General features: G+C 31.0%; 1 protein-coding gene across 1 annotated transcript in view; it reads left to right on the top strand.

Annotated features, from left to right (window-relative positions):
* Positions 1-608: 608 nt before the first annotated feature.
* LOC139484470 (microfibril-associated glycoprotein 4-like) overlaps positions 609-19,348 on the top strand; it is a 29,041-nt gene continuing 10,301 nt past the window's right edge. The window contains exons 1-3 of the mRNA XM_071268203.1: positions 609-691; positions 4,579-4,689; positions 6,901-7,055. Of these exons, the coding sequence (XP_071124304.1) occupies positions 616-691; positions 4,579-4,689; positions 6,901-7,055 (342 nt within the window). The 5' untranslated portion in view covers positions 609-615. The remainder of the gene's footprint in view (positions 692-4,578; positions 4,690-6,900; positions 7,056-19,348) is intronic.

Consider the following 19,348-nt stretch of genomic DNA (forward strand, 5'->3'; position numbering starts at 1 on the left):
TATTCCTATTAGAATCGAAATAATTATATCATGCCATGCTCTATGCTCATTTTAACATGGGTAGGCATTATATTTGTAAACATTTAATACCTCGCTAACGCTCGGTATTAAGATATTAACAAATATAATGCTTACCCATGTTAAAATGAGCATAGAGCATGGCATGAAAGAATTATTTCTTAAATCTTCACAATTTTAGCACTTCAGTTGAATTTTAGACGGTTTCCGTCTTAAATAAAAGTGGCTGCATTCGTGTTCATTGTTAAGATTGAAATGTAAGTTGTACTTGATGATATTACATAACATATATTATAATGTTTGAGGATGAACACGGATGCACCCACTTAACTTTTGACAAAAAACATCTGCAAAGTGACATTTGTGGCATGTTTGATAGATTTTTGTCGGAGCGTTTTTAATGACTAGATTAGTTAAAATCTTGCACAGAATCTAATTGAAATTATAGGCCAAAATCGGTCCTTTTAAAAAAATGTATGATTTGATATAACCTAAAAATAATCAAAAAAATCATATAAATTTCATATAAAGTATATGCTACGTTCAAAAATAGTTTCAACATATTGTGTCTCTTCTTAAATTTAGAGAACATGTGCCATGACCCCGGGAGCTTTCCTGTGGAACCCAAACACTAAGGCAGAAGTGAATGCTGTAAGGGATAAATTTAGTCTACGTAAGTTAAGAGCGTTTATTAATTATCATTTCTTTATTTATGTTTTTGAAAAGGTACAGAAGGCATATTTTAAGGATTGATGGGTCCCATTTATCATGTTCTTTTAGTGAATTCGATCAAAAAATGAGTAAACAAAGCTCTCCAAAAATGACCCAAAGTTAAAACTTACAAGAGATGTGTTCAAAGGTACAACTGTCAGAATCATTGCTATGTTGTATATATATCGGCCTATGTAAATAATGTAGCTGTTAGAATATGCTGTAGATATTAGAATTTCAAAGACAGCAATAGTAATAAAATTGAGATTAGAAATGGGGAATGTGTTAAAGAGATAACAACCTAATCATAGAGCAGACAACAACCGAAGGCCACCAATGTGTCTTCAATGCAACGATAAACTATACAAATTCGGAAATACGTGTGATATACTATAAAAATCTAGTGTTTTGTTCTTCTTAAATTTGTCTTTGAAACTTTTTTTTATCGAAATTCGGAGACGGTTATTTATCCTTGTCGTATAAAATTTGCCGCATGCTCGAACTGACAGCGAAATTGAAAACTCTTTGTTTCAACACTTGCTTAATTGAACTGCAATTTCGTGGGCATCTTCTAGTCCATTTATATATAAAAAAAGAATGTGGTATGATTGCCAATGAGTCAAATATTCACAGCTATAGTTCATTTATCCTGTTTGTCCCTAGCAGAATGTAAAACATCTGCCTAGGAGATTAACATACGCCTGTAAAAGATATCCAAACTGCTAGTACAATAAGTTACAGAATGTTTATTTTATTTGTGATGTCATACTTTATGCAATTTAAGTAACTCGACATACGAACGTTCAAGTTTAAGAATTATTTTGCCTTCAAATAACTAAAAAAAATATCAAATATATTTAATCTTAAAACAAACACAAAAAATGTAGAAAATTCATTGAAGACAAAACATGGAATTTTGCACCAAGAAATGTATCAAACATATCAATTAAACCACTTTTGATATGATTTGAATCATTATCCAATGTCGTGGAAATGAAGAAAGTTAATAGTTACGTTGTGAAATAGTTCAGGTTTTATTTTTATATGATGCATGAGATTGTAACTACATATAATCATTTCTATCAAACACTATCTGCCCATTAGCATTGTTGAAATTTTACGGTTCAGTGATTGTGTATAGATTCAAATATGATATACTATTCCTAAGGTGGTACCTAATACTATAGGGAGATAACTCTGTAAAATCAGCTTAACCTTTTAATTACGTTGTGTTATTGAAGTAATATTTAGCTTCTCAATGGTCAAAATTAGTGTTTGTCAAACTGCTGTATAAACAGTGTATTTTTTTTTTGATAAATTGGTTGGTTCAAATATTTAGAAATTTTTATACTTTTGTCAACGGGTCAAAGTAAATATTTTTTCAAAATTTTATGAAAATAAAACGAGCAAAATTAATTTGAGTGAAGGTTTCGGGTGCCACATTAAAAGAAAAAAAGACACACTTTGTCCTTATGCAGTACCAATAGTCTATTAAAGTAAAAAAACGAAAAAAAATATAAAATTATAAAAAGTGTGCGAAATAATTGGTAAAAGACTTGTCATGCATGAAACAGAGAATATATGAACCTTCCAGTAAAGAACGCCTCCCTTCCCCACCACATCTTGTTTTAGAAAGATTTTGGTGAATTATTTCATATATTATAACTATTTTAAATGTATCGTTAAAATGTCTGCAATTGTCATTTGATGATCTTCACTGGTGTAGGAGTGGGAATAAGGCTCTCGCTTACAATGCAGGTACCAACTCACGTGAGCAACGGTACGAATCCGTGCAAGAACTGTTGATTTATATAAAAATGAATTCTTATCTAAATTCAAATTCCAATAACACAAGATGACCTATTTGTTTTGTATTTTCCCTTACGTTCAAACGTCTTTCTTTCTTAAAACATGGGTAGACACGTTTTTGTCTGTTGTCGCTAAAGTGTCGTTAATGGTTAAAATAGCATTGGTACAGGGAACAACAGATTTTATACTTGCTAAAATTTTTACACTTTCATGTCTGTGCCAAGTCAGGAATATGACAGTTCTTGTCCATTCGGTTTTGATGCGTTTTGTTATTTGATTTTGCAATGTGATTATGGACTTTCCTAATTGATTTTCCTCTAAGTTCAGTATTTTTGTGATTTTACTTTTCACATTTGAATTGAGAAATTTGGGACAGAATTGACAATTTTATGAATGTTTACATCATTTATTTTTCGGATAAAGTCATCCAAAAAATAATTTAACGAACTTTTAACAACGTTAACCTCTAAAATAATCAAACGGTATTTTTTTGTATCGCATAGACTCTCTCATTTATAAAAATGTTTCTTAAATGGTAAACTGAAAGTATGAAACATTATTAAAAAAATAAGGTTCAACTACTTCAAGCGAAGTTGATCTCTTGATATTTCAACAGGTAACATATGATCTTGTTTTTCATGTGTTTATATATCTGATACAAATTTGGACCCATCTATTTAAGGAATGACTGTAATATTTTTTCTGTCTATGAAGAAATAACATAAAAAATTGGGTGCACACTGAATAACGCGCGTAGCGGGTTATTTAACAGTGTGCACCACATTTTTTATGTTTTTTCAAATCATTTCTTATAATATAATTCTTAATTCCATTTTAAACCGTAGAAAACCTTGAAAAACGTTGATGACGTCACGGTCACATAACTAAATTATGTCTATGATCTGAGAACAAAATAACGTCATCCAATCAGAAGACGCGTTACATCCAAAATTAAATTATAAAGGCATAAACGTACCGGATGAATGAAATCCAAGGAAAGTACGTCAAAACGGAGAAACAAAATTTTATCATACACATAGTTTGGGTTAAAGTAAAGGTTGTATTCAAAAAGCAGAAAATGAATCAAATAACTTTCTCTATTTGAACAGAGAGTGCAATTTTACACAGAACTCTTATCAACTTGGCAATTAACTTACAAGTATCAAAAAAAATAATGTTGATCTATGCAAAATGGAGTTTGCCTACTTGTGATACCTTACACATGTTATACACGTGCATTGAATGTATCATTTGTGTTTACGAACTTTGATCAGTGTTCATTATAAGCAAAACTGCTTCCCGAAGCCTCGGCGTCTAGGCAAGTCCTGCAAATGTGTATTATGAGTTAAAGAAGACAATTCCGTCTCAGAATCTAATGCATCCCGGGTATTTTTTCAAACGTGTACACCAAAACGTCATAAACAATGGAAATGCAAACAATGACGTAACGTTATTTTCATTTTGGGGTTCGAACAACGCAATTACCCATGATTCTTTAGATTCTGAAAAGGCGAATTAATTAATATATATTTTTACCCATGTTTGATTTAATGCGTCTTTAAAGATATATTTTCAGCAAAGAGTATATTGTGCCTAACCTGATGAGTCTCTAGTCCTGCGTTCGATTTCGAACCTTATGTTTACATTATTCGTTTTTTTTTTACTTCTACAGAAGATTGAAATTTGCTTTTATATACACGATATACGTGAACTTCTTAAGTAACTTTTCACAATTTCATTGATGAGTTTATTCTAACATCTTGAGAAACTTATCACAATTTCTATGATGAACTTACTTTCACTTCTTAAGTAACTTATCACAATGTCTTTGATGTCTATTATTGTTTAAAAATATTCTTGAAGTATAAATTTCATATTTTTAATATTAGCGCTAATAATAGATATTAATTGACAGTGCTTTGTAAGCATTTGAAGGCTGGCTGATTGACTTTGTATTAATGTATGTAAAATTGTTATTATATCAGTTTGCACTAAAAATAAAAATATATATATGTGATGAGTTAATTTTCATCATTGTAGCCGCCAATGCATGCTTATGGGTTGGTGGGAAAAAAGACAGTAATGGAAAGTTTGTATTTGAAATTGACGATACTGGATTTGTTTTGGATCAGCAGGCTATACCATACGGAGGTAGCTTTAACATTGAAAGACTTTAGTTTCGTGTTTCTGAGAGATTTCCGCACATTTAAGTGGCAATATATGTTATTAATCACAAAACTATAATACAATAGTATTACTTCCCTTTTTTGTTTCTGTTGCTTATATACAACAATGCTTTAACTCTTATAAGGTAAATTTTGACATTTTTTAAGACACAAGCTAAAATTTGTAAAATGTGTTATAGGCATTTATTTCAAGGGGGCCTCATAGTTTTAATTTATTCAGATCCAATTCTTCGATCAAATACCTTCGTCAGGTTTACTTCCTTTTTAGTTTCCGTCAGAAAAAATGGAGTTGGCGACTTAAAATCAACCGACGTATGAAACTTTTGTGGTGATATCTTATTATTGTATAATAGAATTATATGTTCATGGAAATAAACAGGACGAAAAACATTTAAAATGTACTGCTAAAACGGTATCTTTGATAGTGTAGATGCATTTATATTTGTAAACAACATTGTTCGTAAGTTCCCGTTAAATTATATGAGACAATATCTGAAAAAGTCTAATTTCCATGTCCCGCACTTCACCAGCAATTATTTTTTTTATTCAACCATCTTTTTTGAAAATTTTAAGTTTCAGTATAAACTAAATTATATGATGCACCATGTCCTGCCAATTAAACACTCATTCTTATATTTCTTCCAATAAAATATTGTAATTTAAATGTTCAACCCCCCCTAAAATCATGTTGTCCCCTGTGTTTTTTTGAAAACTAAATCATTTAAAAAATATCCAAATTAATTAAACAGGCGTCCGATTCTCACATATATGATATATTATATAATAAACTTGCCCCTAATTTGTCTTTTTATATTATAACTATAGCATGTCATAAAATTTTGCAAATTTTAAGAGAAAAAAAATTTGTCCCCAGGGGTGATTTCCCTCCTGTTACCACTGGGTTTTTTTTACCTGTGGAAATGTTTACAAGACCAAGAGTTATTTTCCCATTATGTATTGTGAAGAGCATCATTTCCTGAATGCATTAGTACAAAGAAATAGTTGGAAAGGCGGCCAGGTTTGAAAATTCAAGCCCATCCAAAGTAAGAATTTATAGAAAAATACTTATTGGTGTTCTATCCTGTTACAGCATTTTCTTACACTTTCTGAGAATATTTTTAAGTGTGCACCACAGCATTAAGTGTGTTTTTATATCATCTTTTTAAAAGTTATATGTCACAGGAAATACACTTACATAATATACAGTATATTGAATAAAAAAACCAGGTTTTTTGCTTTTGATAACAGCAGAGAACATTGTGCAATTCTAGTATAGTAGATAGTAACAGAAAGGAATTTATTTTAGAATTTTTCCTTACCTAGGCAGATTTTTCATCTTGCAAATACAGTTTCAAATGATAAATGACATTGTTTGCTGTTATCTTTCAATTGTGACCAATTCAAAATGATGTATTTTTCTTAAACTTTAAAATAAAGCAGAAAAATCCTTTCTGTTACCAACTCTGTCCTGTTACCGTTGTGCTGTTACTCAAGATTCTTTCATGTTACCGACATATCTGTCTATATTTAAGTATATTTCTAAACCTTTTGTATTGCAAATGCTAAAATTAATAATTGGCATTTGATAAACTATTGCAGGATATACTAGTAAACCACAAATATTGTCTTAAACTTATTCCTTATTCCCATTAGAAACTTTTTAAAATTGATTCACTTTGGTAACAGGAAAGAACTGGATTTGTTTTGTACCATTTTTAAAATAGCCATTGTTTCCTTATCAAACAATTGTTTGATTTACAGACAACAGTTCCTAGATCCCCAATGTGTGTTCTTCGATTTGTGCTATTAAAGTACTGGGTCTAAAAAAAAATTGTTTTTTCTTATTTCCAAAAATTAAACTTTTTCAGATATTGTCTCATATATCACCTTCTTAAAATAGGATGTAAAAAAAAAGGTGATTATTGCTTGACGTCATAAGGTTTTTAGGAAAAGATCTAAGGTCATTTAGAGACGACAAAAGTTAAGGTAAATACCAAAAACTAGTAACTCAAAATACGTGAATTGCTATCGATCATATTACTGTATCTTTTAATTTTCATTTTTTTAAATGTTGTTTTGTGACTATCTATATTTTACGTTACTTTGTTTTAGTTGATTTGCATACCTTTTTGCTCTTATAAATCCCATGTATAATACTTACATTACATATTTGCAGTAAATGGGGCAGTATTAGACACAACGGGTTTTTTTATTGATCCAAATGGAGAATGTTTAGGGATCAATCCTTTATCCTTCAATGAGATTACATTTTGGACGTGGGGACCACAAGCTTGTTATTTTGCCGCGACATACGTTTGTGAATTTCCAAGAGTAAGTTTGACATAGAATGTTATTATTAGACTTTAAGATTGTTTCTCCTCATTGGCTTAAAACTTTGAAAGTTTTCCATGACATGTAGGTATATGCAGCACGGGGAAAAGCCTGAGAGGTCGTACATATACGTGTATCTATACATAATGGTCCTAGTTAGCATCAATAATGTAGACGAAATACATCATACTTATTTTCGTATGTCTTCTTCTTTTTCAATGTTATCTTAATTTTAATAGATATGTTTTAATTGTTCCATTATTATTACATATTGAGTATAACAAGAGAAGTTTACAAAATTGAACAAATACTGAAAAAGAGAAACTGAATTTTGATATCTTGGCCTCGTTGAATATCATATTTTGTTTGTTGATAATTCATTGTTTTCAAAATAGATATACAAAATATCGTATGAGTGCTAATGAGACAAACTCTATTTCAATTTGTAAGAATAAACCATTATATGTCAAAGTACGACCTTTTAATACGGAGCCTTGACCCACATCCAACAACAAGCTATAAATGAGCTTTATAATGACTAGTGTAAAACTATTCAAACAACGTTTCAATCAATATATAAAACGATAAACCACATCAACAAACGACAACCACTGAACATCAGGTGAATGACGTAGGACCGATGAAAACAAATGCAGAAGGTTCAAACGCTTAAATTGGCTACGACCTTCACCCTAGACTCATCATAGAAAGTATGTGAATAGAAGTAGCAATGTATTGTCATACCGAACACTTATCAAATTGGGTGTATATCAACAACAGTGAGACGAGCTATAACAGCATTAAGTAAAAAATTACAAATCAAATCTTTTTATCTTTAAAAGATTTTAGTAAAAGTTTGAAGTAACGAAATCTTTGACTTAATAAGTTACCAGTGACGTGTTGATTACGTTCGTAAAAATCTATGACAATATTACATACTTGAGCATAACGAACGAATCTGGATATATATTTTCGCATGGTGGATTCAAAGAAATATCGCCTTTAAAAAAGGAAAATGTACTATAAGAATCAATACATCGTCTCGTTTGCCTTATATGTAAGTATGGAGATTCCCTTTACCGACCATGCAAGTACTGTATAGCCAGTCAAGAAAAACTTTTATTTGTTGTCCTTTATGAATTGTAATATCTAAATCAAGAAAAGGACAAATACAACTGAGTATGTTAGATTTATTTAAAGTTAGTTCTTTTGTCACATTTTGGTTACAATTTAACGAAAATTGTAACATCATGATGACGGTAGGTACAATATACAAATGTTACAATGACGTGTCTTTATTGAGTTTGTCATTAACTTAGATTCATAGCAAGCACATGATAAAGAATACATCGCTATCAAAGGGGCACACTGAGTGTCCATCGTTGCACCTAGTTCCTGTTGATACATTTTATTGCCAAAAACGAACATATATGTTATCCAGGAGAAAATTTAAAGCTTCAATCATTTTTCACATATCTTGAATTCTGTCCTTTTTCGTGGCAAAATTCAACCCAGTCGTTTTCAACAAATGTATTCTATTTACCAAATTTAAATACATTCGGAGAAACCCGCCATTGCAATGTAGGTTTTATTTTTGAAATTTTACACAAAATGAAATGAAATAAAACTCAAGGATGTTTTTTTCTATTTGGCATTCAAAAGTAAGTTATCGTATCGTAGTTGAATTTTTGCCTTCGTTAAACTTGGTTTTACATTTGCAGATATCTGTTCTAATTTGTTTGCTCAATTCAATTTGCGATAGTGAAACTCATCTTTGAACAGGCTTAACTTCAAATACAATATGTGTTTCTCTGAATTAACGCTTTAATAATAAGTCATTAACAGTTTTGATATATATCTAACGGGACAGTCTCTTACCATCTGATCATAATTTGACAATTCGCCGTTTCAGAATCTAATGCATTCCTGGTAACATTTTCGAAAGCTCACATCAAAACGTTGTGATTGGTTTAAAACGTACTTAACGATCTTAATTCAACCATTGACGGAACGTTAATTTCATTTTTGTGTACGAACAATGAGATTACCCATAGTCCTCTAGATTCTGAAAAGGCGAATTCTTCATTTATTATATTTAACTTTATGTATTGTTAGTATTCATAATACGTGTTGTAGATTATTTGGAATAATGTTTCCATATTATGTTTTTCAGGAGACTTGTCCATAGACATAATGTACGCTGCCATCAAAACGCTTAATGAGAAGACGATTGCTGGGTGCATTAAAATCTTAACATAAACATATCTACATTAATTATGCCGTTAGCTTTCTAGTTTGATTTTGTTTTACATTTGTCATAAATGGACCTTAAATAGCTAAATATGCAGTATAGGTATGATTATTGTTGAGGGCGGAGGTAACCTGTATATTAGTAAATGTCTGGGTCATTTGGTCTCTTGTATAGAAAGTTGTCTCATTGGCAATCATACCGCATCTTTTTTAGTTTTATTATCTGTTTCAGTCTGTTTCTTAGATACTTCACTGATATTCAAAGCAATCTTTTAAAATACGATAGCATTCGCAATTTTTTTTATATAGTGATTTTTAAAAAGATAAAAACGATAAAAGATACCCATCCATGACCACAGAAAACAAAGCAACAACGATTGTATTGTCGTTCTTCGTTCCATATGGAGAGGTTAATTAGGTTAACTTAGGGCAATGATGTATTGTATTTTAGTAGACACGTGATTAGCCTCCCCCATTTTCATGCCTATTTACTTGAGAAAAAACAGTACATACAGAGCATAAATCATACAAAACGCAAAGAAACAGCGCCTTTTATTGCTGTTTCTCATCTCTAAGTCATGATTTATATATATAAAAAAATCCTACCTCACATCAATTTTAAAACATTATTTCTCTAAGATATCTTTTTTAGAGATGATATGAGGTTTTATTATACCATATGACTTTCACATTTGCCGAGCATGAACAAATTCACGTAATTAACGATTGTACAATAGAGCAATCAAACGGATCGTTAACAGCCATGCTTGTTCCGTTATTCATTTAGGTACATGGTGCGATCTCCGTTAAAACGAACTCATTTGTTAATTATTGAATACCGGACGTATTATCAGGAGCCTGTAATTCAGTGGTTGTCGTTTCTTTATGTGTTTCATATTTGTTTTTCGTTCATTTTTTATATAAATAAGGTCGTTAGATTTCTCGTTTGAATTGTTTTATATTGTCATTTCGCGGCCTTTTATAGCTGACTGTGGTATAAGCTTTGCTCATTGTTGAAGGCTGTACGGTGTCCTATAGTTGTTCATTTCAGTGTCATTTTGTTTTCGTGTAGAATTGTCTTATGTGCAATCATACCACATCTTCTTTTTTATAATAAATTGAACAGAGATATCAGATTTAAAAGTGTGTACCAAATAGTTATCAAAGGTACCAGGATAATAATTTAGTACGCCAGACGCGCGTTTCGTCTACATAAGACTCATCAGTGACGCTCATATCAAAATATTTATAAAGCCAAACAATTACAAAGTTGAAGAGCATTGAGGATCCAAAATTCCAAAAAGTTGTGCCAAATACGGCTAAGGAAATGTATGCCTGGAATAAGAAAATCCTTAGTTTTTCGAAAAATTTAAACTTTTGTTAACAGGAAATTTATAAAAAAAAATGACCACATTATTGATATTCATGTCAACACCGAAGTGTTGACTACTGGGTACCAAAGACGTGCACACATGTTTAAACCGCGTGGGTTTTTAAATTGATTTCTAAAAGTTAATCAAGCATGACCAATCAAACAGTTCCCATCATAATTAAGCTGATTCTGGACTGACAATTACACTTTGTTCGAGCAAAGCGTTAAATACAAGCGGATTCCAGATTATATCGAAGGCAGAGGTCAGATATCGGGTCTAAAAATGGTAAGCAAAGTTCGGTTTTCATGAATAATTAAGCCGGTATAAAAGGTGTAATTCAAACTTGTCCGAACCAACCGACCGTGCAAGGGCTGTATTGCCAGTCAAGGTCGTTAAAAACTTCCATTTGTTTGTCCGAACCTTACATTTTATGATTGCAGTTAAACAGAAAATATGCGACTATCAAATGTATTTATAGATGTCCGTTATTTAATCTTATCTCTTTATTGCTTCAATTTGGCATTTGTATACAATTGAAAGAGGTAATAGGGGGTTTCATTAACATGCACCGCATGCTACGGATTCATGTTTTAATTATTTCTTGTTAAATAAATAAGTTATGCTTCTTTCCAACATTCCATCTAAATAAAGTTTCCCATTATTTTTTTCATATGTGTTTCCGAAAATTTCCGCTTTTATAGTGTCAAACTGGTAAGCAAGAGTTTAAGTACATTTGCATATTTAAAATCAACGTTTATTTAAAAGAAGATTAAAAATATTGGAAATTACAAAGATTGTTTATAATCTATTGTGAATCAATATCAATAGATAACTCGAAAATTTAATTTCTGTTTACAATCGAGAGGAATATCGCCTGCAACTCAATATACCGGTGTCGGATATATATATATATATATTCCTAAAATGATACTGGTAGAGAGTCCAACGACAGAAAAAGAGATTATTATTCTAATGCTCTTAATAACTCGAATATTGATATGCTTAGTACCCTGACAAGATGACTTATTAAATTGACAATGGAAATAGGAAATGTGTGAAAAAGACAACAAACCGACCAAAGAACAGAAGACTGACTGAGACCACCAATCGTTGTTCAACACAGTGGAAAAATCCGCACATTTGAGACGGATTCAGCTGGCTTCTTTTTGAACAACTGTTACTGTTAACTTCATATCTATTTAAATCCGGCTATCATAAGCCCGTTTAATGTCTGCAAGGTCAACTAAATGTGTTTTCAAATGATTTAAACCTTAATCAACATTTTAAACAAAACATATACTAGAGTTACATTTTTTACTATCCATCCAAATAAGGAGAAATGGAGAAGAATTCATAGGAAAATACAACTGAGGTCAGCACCCACTTCTAACATACATCTTATTTGTATACTGTAAACCATCTCTTTTTCGTGAGCGATTTATTTTTGCAACTTTAAAAAGTAGAAATTTAACGCAAATATGTAAACTTTTCTTAATTTAACTACATAGAACAATTTGAAAAAGACGAAATTAAAACGCCACAAAAAGGGCTACTAATGGCTAAACGCGAAATGAAAGTGGGGCGAAAAATACCAGAAGGGCATTCAAACTCTTAGATAAAAAACTAAATAAAAAAGAATAAGACAAAGAGACAAATAATACTTAACAAGATAAACCATATAAATTAAGTCTCCAGTATATTATGGTACTTTCATACGGCAATATTGATATCGGTTAAATCGTTTAGATGAGCAGGTACGCTTGAAGATGATTTTTTATGTTGACAAGCACGTTCTAATTTGACAAACGACAAAAACGGATGCATTTATTCGAGTAAGACATCGATTTTGTATTGCTTACATAAAGATAGGCAACAGTAGTATACCGCTGTTCGAAATTCATAAATCGATAGAGAAAAAACAAATCCGGGTTACAAACTAAAACTAAGGGAAACGCATCAAATAAGGAAATATACGATTGATTAAGGTTTAATATAAGTTTCGTTGTTCTATTTAGAAAGTAGCATTATCAGTCTTTTCTAAGGTTTGTTTTTCGACTAGCATTTAAATTTAGTAACCTGACCGTACTTACATTTTACAAAAATATTTAAAGGCAGGAAAGTATCTGAATAAATGTATCCAATATGTTTTTGAAAACTTAGAAAGTGATTGACAGTCTACATAAATCAATAGTTGAACCTGTTAATTTGGTTCGTTTAACCTATGGCAACATGTCAATTTGTAAGTAGAAGAAGGTATGAAAATAAAGATAAATGTTTGTAAAGGCTGTAGCCTTCAATGTCGATTTTGTGAATTATGCCTTTTCCGATATTTTTTCTGGATAAGTAACAATGTAACTTCTGTATACACTATTGTTCAAATTGAGACAAATAATACTAAGCAAGACAAACCATAAAAATTAATTATCCGCGAAAATAAAAATTGTTATTTGTATGGAGAGTTGTCTCATTGGCACTCACACCACATCTTCCTATATCTATTAATTACAGAATATTCTGGTACTTTCACACGGCTGTGTTGCTATATGTTAAATCGTTTAGATGACCATGTCCGCCTCAGGATGAATGTATGTTGACAAGCACGTTCTAATTTGTCAAACGGAAAACGGATGCATTTATTTGAATAAGACATCGATTTTTGATTGCTTACCACAGGCATTTAAACAGCAATATACGAATGATAAGGTATAGTGTTTTATTATTATTATTCGTCAGATACCAGTTGTCGTGGATTGAGTCTGTATAGTTGAAACAAATATTCAAGAAATTATGAATTGTATGCAGATGTTTTGGAAAGTATGAAATCGATTCCATGAACATGCAAAATTTTCTCACACCACGAAAAAAAGAATGGTAAGACAAAAACAAATTTAATTACAGTATACACTTGTTTATATTTTTAGTAGGATACATATTTTCGTGGATTTCGAGGGTAAAGGTAAACAACGAATTCGAATATTTACAAATTTTCATAAGCTTGTTTGCCGATTTTGGCAAAACTACGAAAGATGAATTGGAGCCACTAGTTAAAACCTGTATAACAAGTATCTTTTGTCCGAAATGTAGTATTACCTAGGTTTAAAAAATAATAAGATCGTTTAAATGTATCTTGGAAATACATCTACGTAGTAGGTGGGTCATTATCAAAAAAACATGCAAAACTATGTTATTGGGTCTTATTAAGTCACAGATATGAAAATATATCAAAATAACACTTGCATATGTTAGATATGAATGTTTTGTGATACACAATATACTGTTTACAGTATGAAATGTTATAAAAACATCCTTAATGTTTTCTTAAAACCTTGAAGATAGCCAGAATTAACGACATTAACTGTTATTTTTTACTATAAATCCTTTCAGACTTGAAAGAGGACTATAATTCATATCATTTGTTATTATGATTTATCACTTTTTTTTTGCATTTCAATACATACAAACATTTTTTAATGATTTTGAGAGGTGTATGTTGGTTTTATGATAAAAAATTTCACCAAAAGGGTATGTAACATTTTTTAAGTCAATGGTGTTACCAAAGGACAAATTAGTAGGATAAGAGTTATCTTTCGCAAGATTTGGGCATTTACAACAATTTCTCCCTTAGCAATGTTACCTGTAAGCATGTTATGCAAAAAAAACCAAAAAAAAAACAATTCTGTTGAAGATTTAGTGAAAAAATCGTAAAAGTAAGTAAATTGGAAATAGTGTCCATGGAATACCCTTTATAAAAATCATTTTTTGAAAATATTTCCTTAACTTTGAATAATGAAACATATTGATTATAGAAACATGCACCACTAAAAACATATAGAATAGGGGAATGGAGCACTTATTTCGTTACTGAATCTTAAAATACACCTTAAATCATTGGTGTTACTGTCAATGGTGAGACCATTTTGATAAAATAACACCATTGACCAGTTTAGTAACACCACTGAATATATCATGACAATCAGCATTGATTTGTGTTTCTTTCATGTTTAACAAGCTAAACATCATATTATTTATGAAAAACAATACTTATTTAACAATATCATGTATTACATATGCACAGTTTTCACAAACTGATGTATGCTGGTAACACCATTGACACTATTTAGTAACACTATTGACATTTTTAGTATTGATGTTATGTTATACAATTTGAGATTTTTTAGCCTAAGAATTATTTTTTCATCTTTTTCTTTTTCTCGGTGATCTTGGCTTTGTGTTCAGTACTTGATAAAGGTAAAATTTGAAATGTGATGTCATTGGTGATACTTTTGTGTCATTGGAGTTACTGAAGGGTCAGTGGTGTTACTATATAAAAATGCGACATTTGTTTGTCTTTATTCATAAATGAAAGTGTTTTTAGGTCGTGTACGAAGGATCATGTATATTATTATCATTTAATCTTTTAAAATTCACATATGTTCAGTTTAAGTGTATTTTTTAGTATTTACAACGGCCATAATTAGGACAGCCAACTTTTTTACGACAATGTATTCTAAAATTTATGTTTAAATAGAATGCACAGCTATATGAATAATGTCAATAAGTCGTAATTTAAACCTAAACAATCAATTGGAACAGTTGTTTGATGTTAAACAATAATATTTAGTACCTAAATAATGGCTTTAAATTGGTAACACCATTGACACGATTCTTTCAAAGGATGACCTAAAATTGTTAAAATTGAAGAAACTCTTCATTTTTCCCTTGCAAATTTCTGAATATCGTTGCTACCATACTATAGAATAGCGGGACACATTTAAAAGTTTAAACTATGACATCATTTTTCAAAATATTACCTCGTCGAAATTGAGTTATTGTTTTGGAATTTAAACGAGCCAAATGCTGAAGAGATAAAAAAAAAGAATAATTTCTGACTCTATTCTTAGAAATGTATAATTTCCTTAATTGCCTGTTTTTAATTGCGGTAGGTATTTGACAACTTAGAATTTCAAAGTGATTGACAATCTACATAAATCAATAGTCGAACCTGTTAATTTGTGTCGTTTAACCTATGGGAACATGTCAATTTGTAAGTACAAGAAGATATGAAAATAAAGATATATGTTTGTAAAGGCTGTAGCCTTCAATGTCGATGTTTGTGAATTATTCCTTTTCTGATATTTTTTCTGTATAAGAAACAATGCAACTTATTGTTGAAATTGAGGTTCAGGTAAACATCATTAGCAGTTCGACAATACTCTAAATACAAACAAGAAGGTGTATAAGTGGTATATGTGCAAAAAAACCAACTGCACATCAAGGCATAATGTATAAAAAATTAACAATTATAGGTTAAAGTACAACCTCCATATGGAACCTTAGCCCACATCGAACAGCAAGCTATAAAGACCACCCAGTTCTATGCATCGAACTGCAATGAACAACTGCCTAAATAAAATCATAGTTACAATTATAAAGAATACTAGTACAAAGTAAAAACACAAAAATAAACAACTCCAAGGAAAATTCAAAAAGGAAAGTCCAAAATCAAAAGGCAAAATCAAAAGTCCAAACACATCAAACGAATGGATAACAACTGTCATATTCCTGACTTTGTACAAGCATTTACTAATGTAGAAATGGTGGATTGAACCTGGTTTTATAGCTAGCTAAACCTCTCGCTAGTAAACTAGTTGTAAGGAAAACATTGTACATTTTGACTAGCAGAATAAAAAGCTGAGTGTAAGTGGTGTCGGATCTTCGTGATATAAAATAGCTCCTACAAATGAAAGAAATAACATATATTTAAGAAGATGTACTAGTTTAATATTGGTGCATATTTTGGCGTTAATATTGATTCACTTATAGGGTCTTTGCATCGGAACTAAACACATGTATTCAAAAACCAGTTGTTGGCATGACACGGGTTATGTTCTTCTCATATATGTTATGATGGTATGATACTAAACCCCTAACGGGGAGAATTGTGCCTGATGTTCATATCATAAAATCATAATCTTTCAGTCAGTTTAATAGAAGTCTGGAGCTGGCATGTCAGTTAACTGCTAGTAGTCTGTTGTTATTTATGTATTATTGTCATTTTGTTTATTTTCTTTGGTTACATCTTCTGACATCAGACTCGGACTTCTCTTGAACTGAATTTTAATGTGCGTATTGTTATGCGTTTACTTTCTACTTTGGCTAGAGGTATAGGGCGAGGGTTGAGATCTCACAAACATGTTTAACCCCGCCGCTTTTTGCGCCTGTCCCAAGTCAGGAGCCTCTGGCCTTTGTTAGTCTTGTATTATTTTAATTTTAGTTTCTTGTGTACAATTTGGAAATTAGTATGGCGTTCATTTTCACTGAACTAGTATATATTTGTTTAGGGGCCAGCTGAAGGACGCCTCCGGGTGCGGGAATTTCTCGCTACATTGAAGACCTGTTGGTGACCTTCTGCTGTAGTTTTTTCTATGGTCGGGTTGTTGTCTCTTTGCCACATTCCCCATTTCCATTCTCAATTTTAATAAGTGCATATAACTGCACATCAAGGCATAATGTATAAATACTTTACAGTTAAATCTAGGTCAAAGTACGGCCTTCAACATGGAACCTTAGCTCACATCAAACAGCTAGCTATAAAGATCTAACCATCGAACTGCTATGGACAACTGCCTTAATAAAACATAGTTGCAGTTGTAAAGAATACTAGTAAAATAGTTGCAAGGAAAATATGAAACTAATGTTTAACAGTTTTACTAGCAGAATCAAAAATTGAATGCAAGTGGTTTCGGACTTTCGTGTTATAGAATACACAAAGTCAATTAAATATTTAAGTTGGGTCCGAGTACTTTGCTTTTAACACATTGAGATGAACCGGTCCCGTATTTTTGGTTGAATGCTATTACATTTTCGGCATTTTTATTTTAGAATTGGTACAAAATTAGAAAACGCTATATTAAGCTTGATGGATATTCCTCAAAATATAAAGAAGTCACCGGTTCTTTGCAAGTAAAACCAAATCGTTTGTTTAATTAAATATATATTAATGCAGATTTATTACCTTTTATAATCTACTTAAAATTTCACTTTGACCATTATATGACAAAAGTGGACATATTTGGGAATAAAAATATTTAAAGTGACCCGCTATATAGAGTGATACTTTCATTGGAAAATACTTTGGTAATATATATATATATATAATTTCCTTCTCTCGGTCTTAGACAAATACCAATCAAAGCGAAATTAATCAAAAGATAAAAACGTACACTTAAAAAAACCAATTAGCTCCTATATGAAAAAAGTACATACAAAAAAAAACTGAACTCCGAGGAAAATTCAAATAAGAAAGTTCCTAATCAAATGGCAAAGTTCAAAAGCTCAAATACATCATTCGAATTGATAACAACTGTCATATTCCTGAATTGATGTCGTCAGAAGTTTCTTAGATAACTAGTTTGCGTACTTAGTATCCGATTATTACATGGTATTTTTCATATCAGATGTATTACAATGTATCAGCCCAAGAGCCGAATGTTCGAGTGCTGATGTTGATCGAGGGCTCATCATACATCTGCTTTGACGAATGAAATGTTATGATTTTTTTATCATATGCTTCAAAAATAGAGAAGAATAACAGTTTAATATATTTATCATTTTAAGTGGTTCGCAAGTAGAAGTTCAAAACGTTAAAAGTTAACGGACGTCGGAAACCAAATGTAGTACATTTGATCTGCAATTTTCCTATATTATGCCTCATTAGTGAAGAAAAAAATATTGTTATATTGACGATTACAAAATTATCAAAACATCATGAACACTGTATGGAATTAAAGGCAACATTTGAAAAGTAACTTTTCAAATTATGTTTGAATCTTTTAAAAATGCATTTATTGTATTGTTTGTTTGGGTTTGGGTTTTTTTTGCATTTTTCACACAATACCTTTTCCTGTTTCATAATTATTGTGGTGTACATTACTCAATTGTATCTTATTCACTGAAAACTTACCATTGAGATGTATTTTCCGAAATTTGACGAGTATCGCCAGAATGTCATGCGATAACTTTACGGAACGGCATGTGAAAAAAGAGGGACGAAATATACCAGAGATAGAAAATAAACTGACAACGCCATGGCTAAAAATAAAAAAACAAGCAGACATATAATAGTACAGAAGACACAACATAAAAAAAAACTAAAGACAAAGCAACACGAACCTAACCAAAAACTGGAGTTGATCTCAAGTGCTCCAATAGTCGAAGCAGATTATTAATTTTTCTAAACACTATTTAGGAAAATATTGAATTCAAGTAGAATGAAATTCAAAACAGTGTGGCTGTGGCCATTGATTGACACATTAAATTCATCCATTGACTGGGACAATTTATGTGAACGTTTGTATGTAACTACCACTGCTCACTATGTACTTTTTAAAGACACTTAAACAATGGGGTCACCAAAGGTTCTCAACACCTTAATAAAGTAATTTGAAAAATTAATCAGAAATATCACGATGTTTTGATTTGTATCAATTATATAAATCAAAACATAAAGGTTATTCCTGATTAATTTTTCGAATTATTTTATAATTAAAGGCGTTAAAAAACCTTTGGTGACCCCACAGTTTAAATGTCTATCGTAGGTACGTCGTGAACAGTGTTTCATATTAAGTAGAATTACATTGTGTATAGCAAGGCAAAACGGACTACCACATG

Source organism: Mytilus edulis, chromosome 8 (genome assembly GCF_963676685.1).
Source record: "Mytilus edulis chromosome 8, xbMytEdul2.2, whole genome shotgun sequence".
NCBI classification, from domain to species: domain Eukaryota; kingdom Metazoa; phylum Mollusca; class Bivalvia; order Mytilida; family Mytilidae; genus Mytilus; species Mytilus edulis.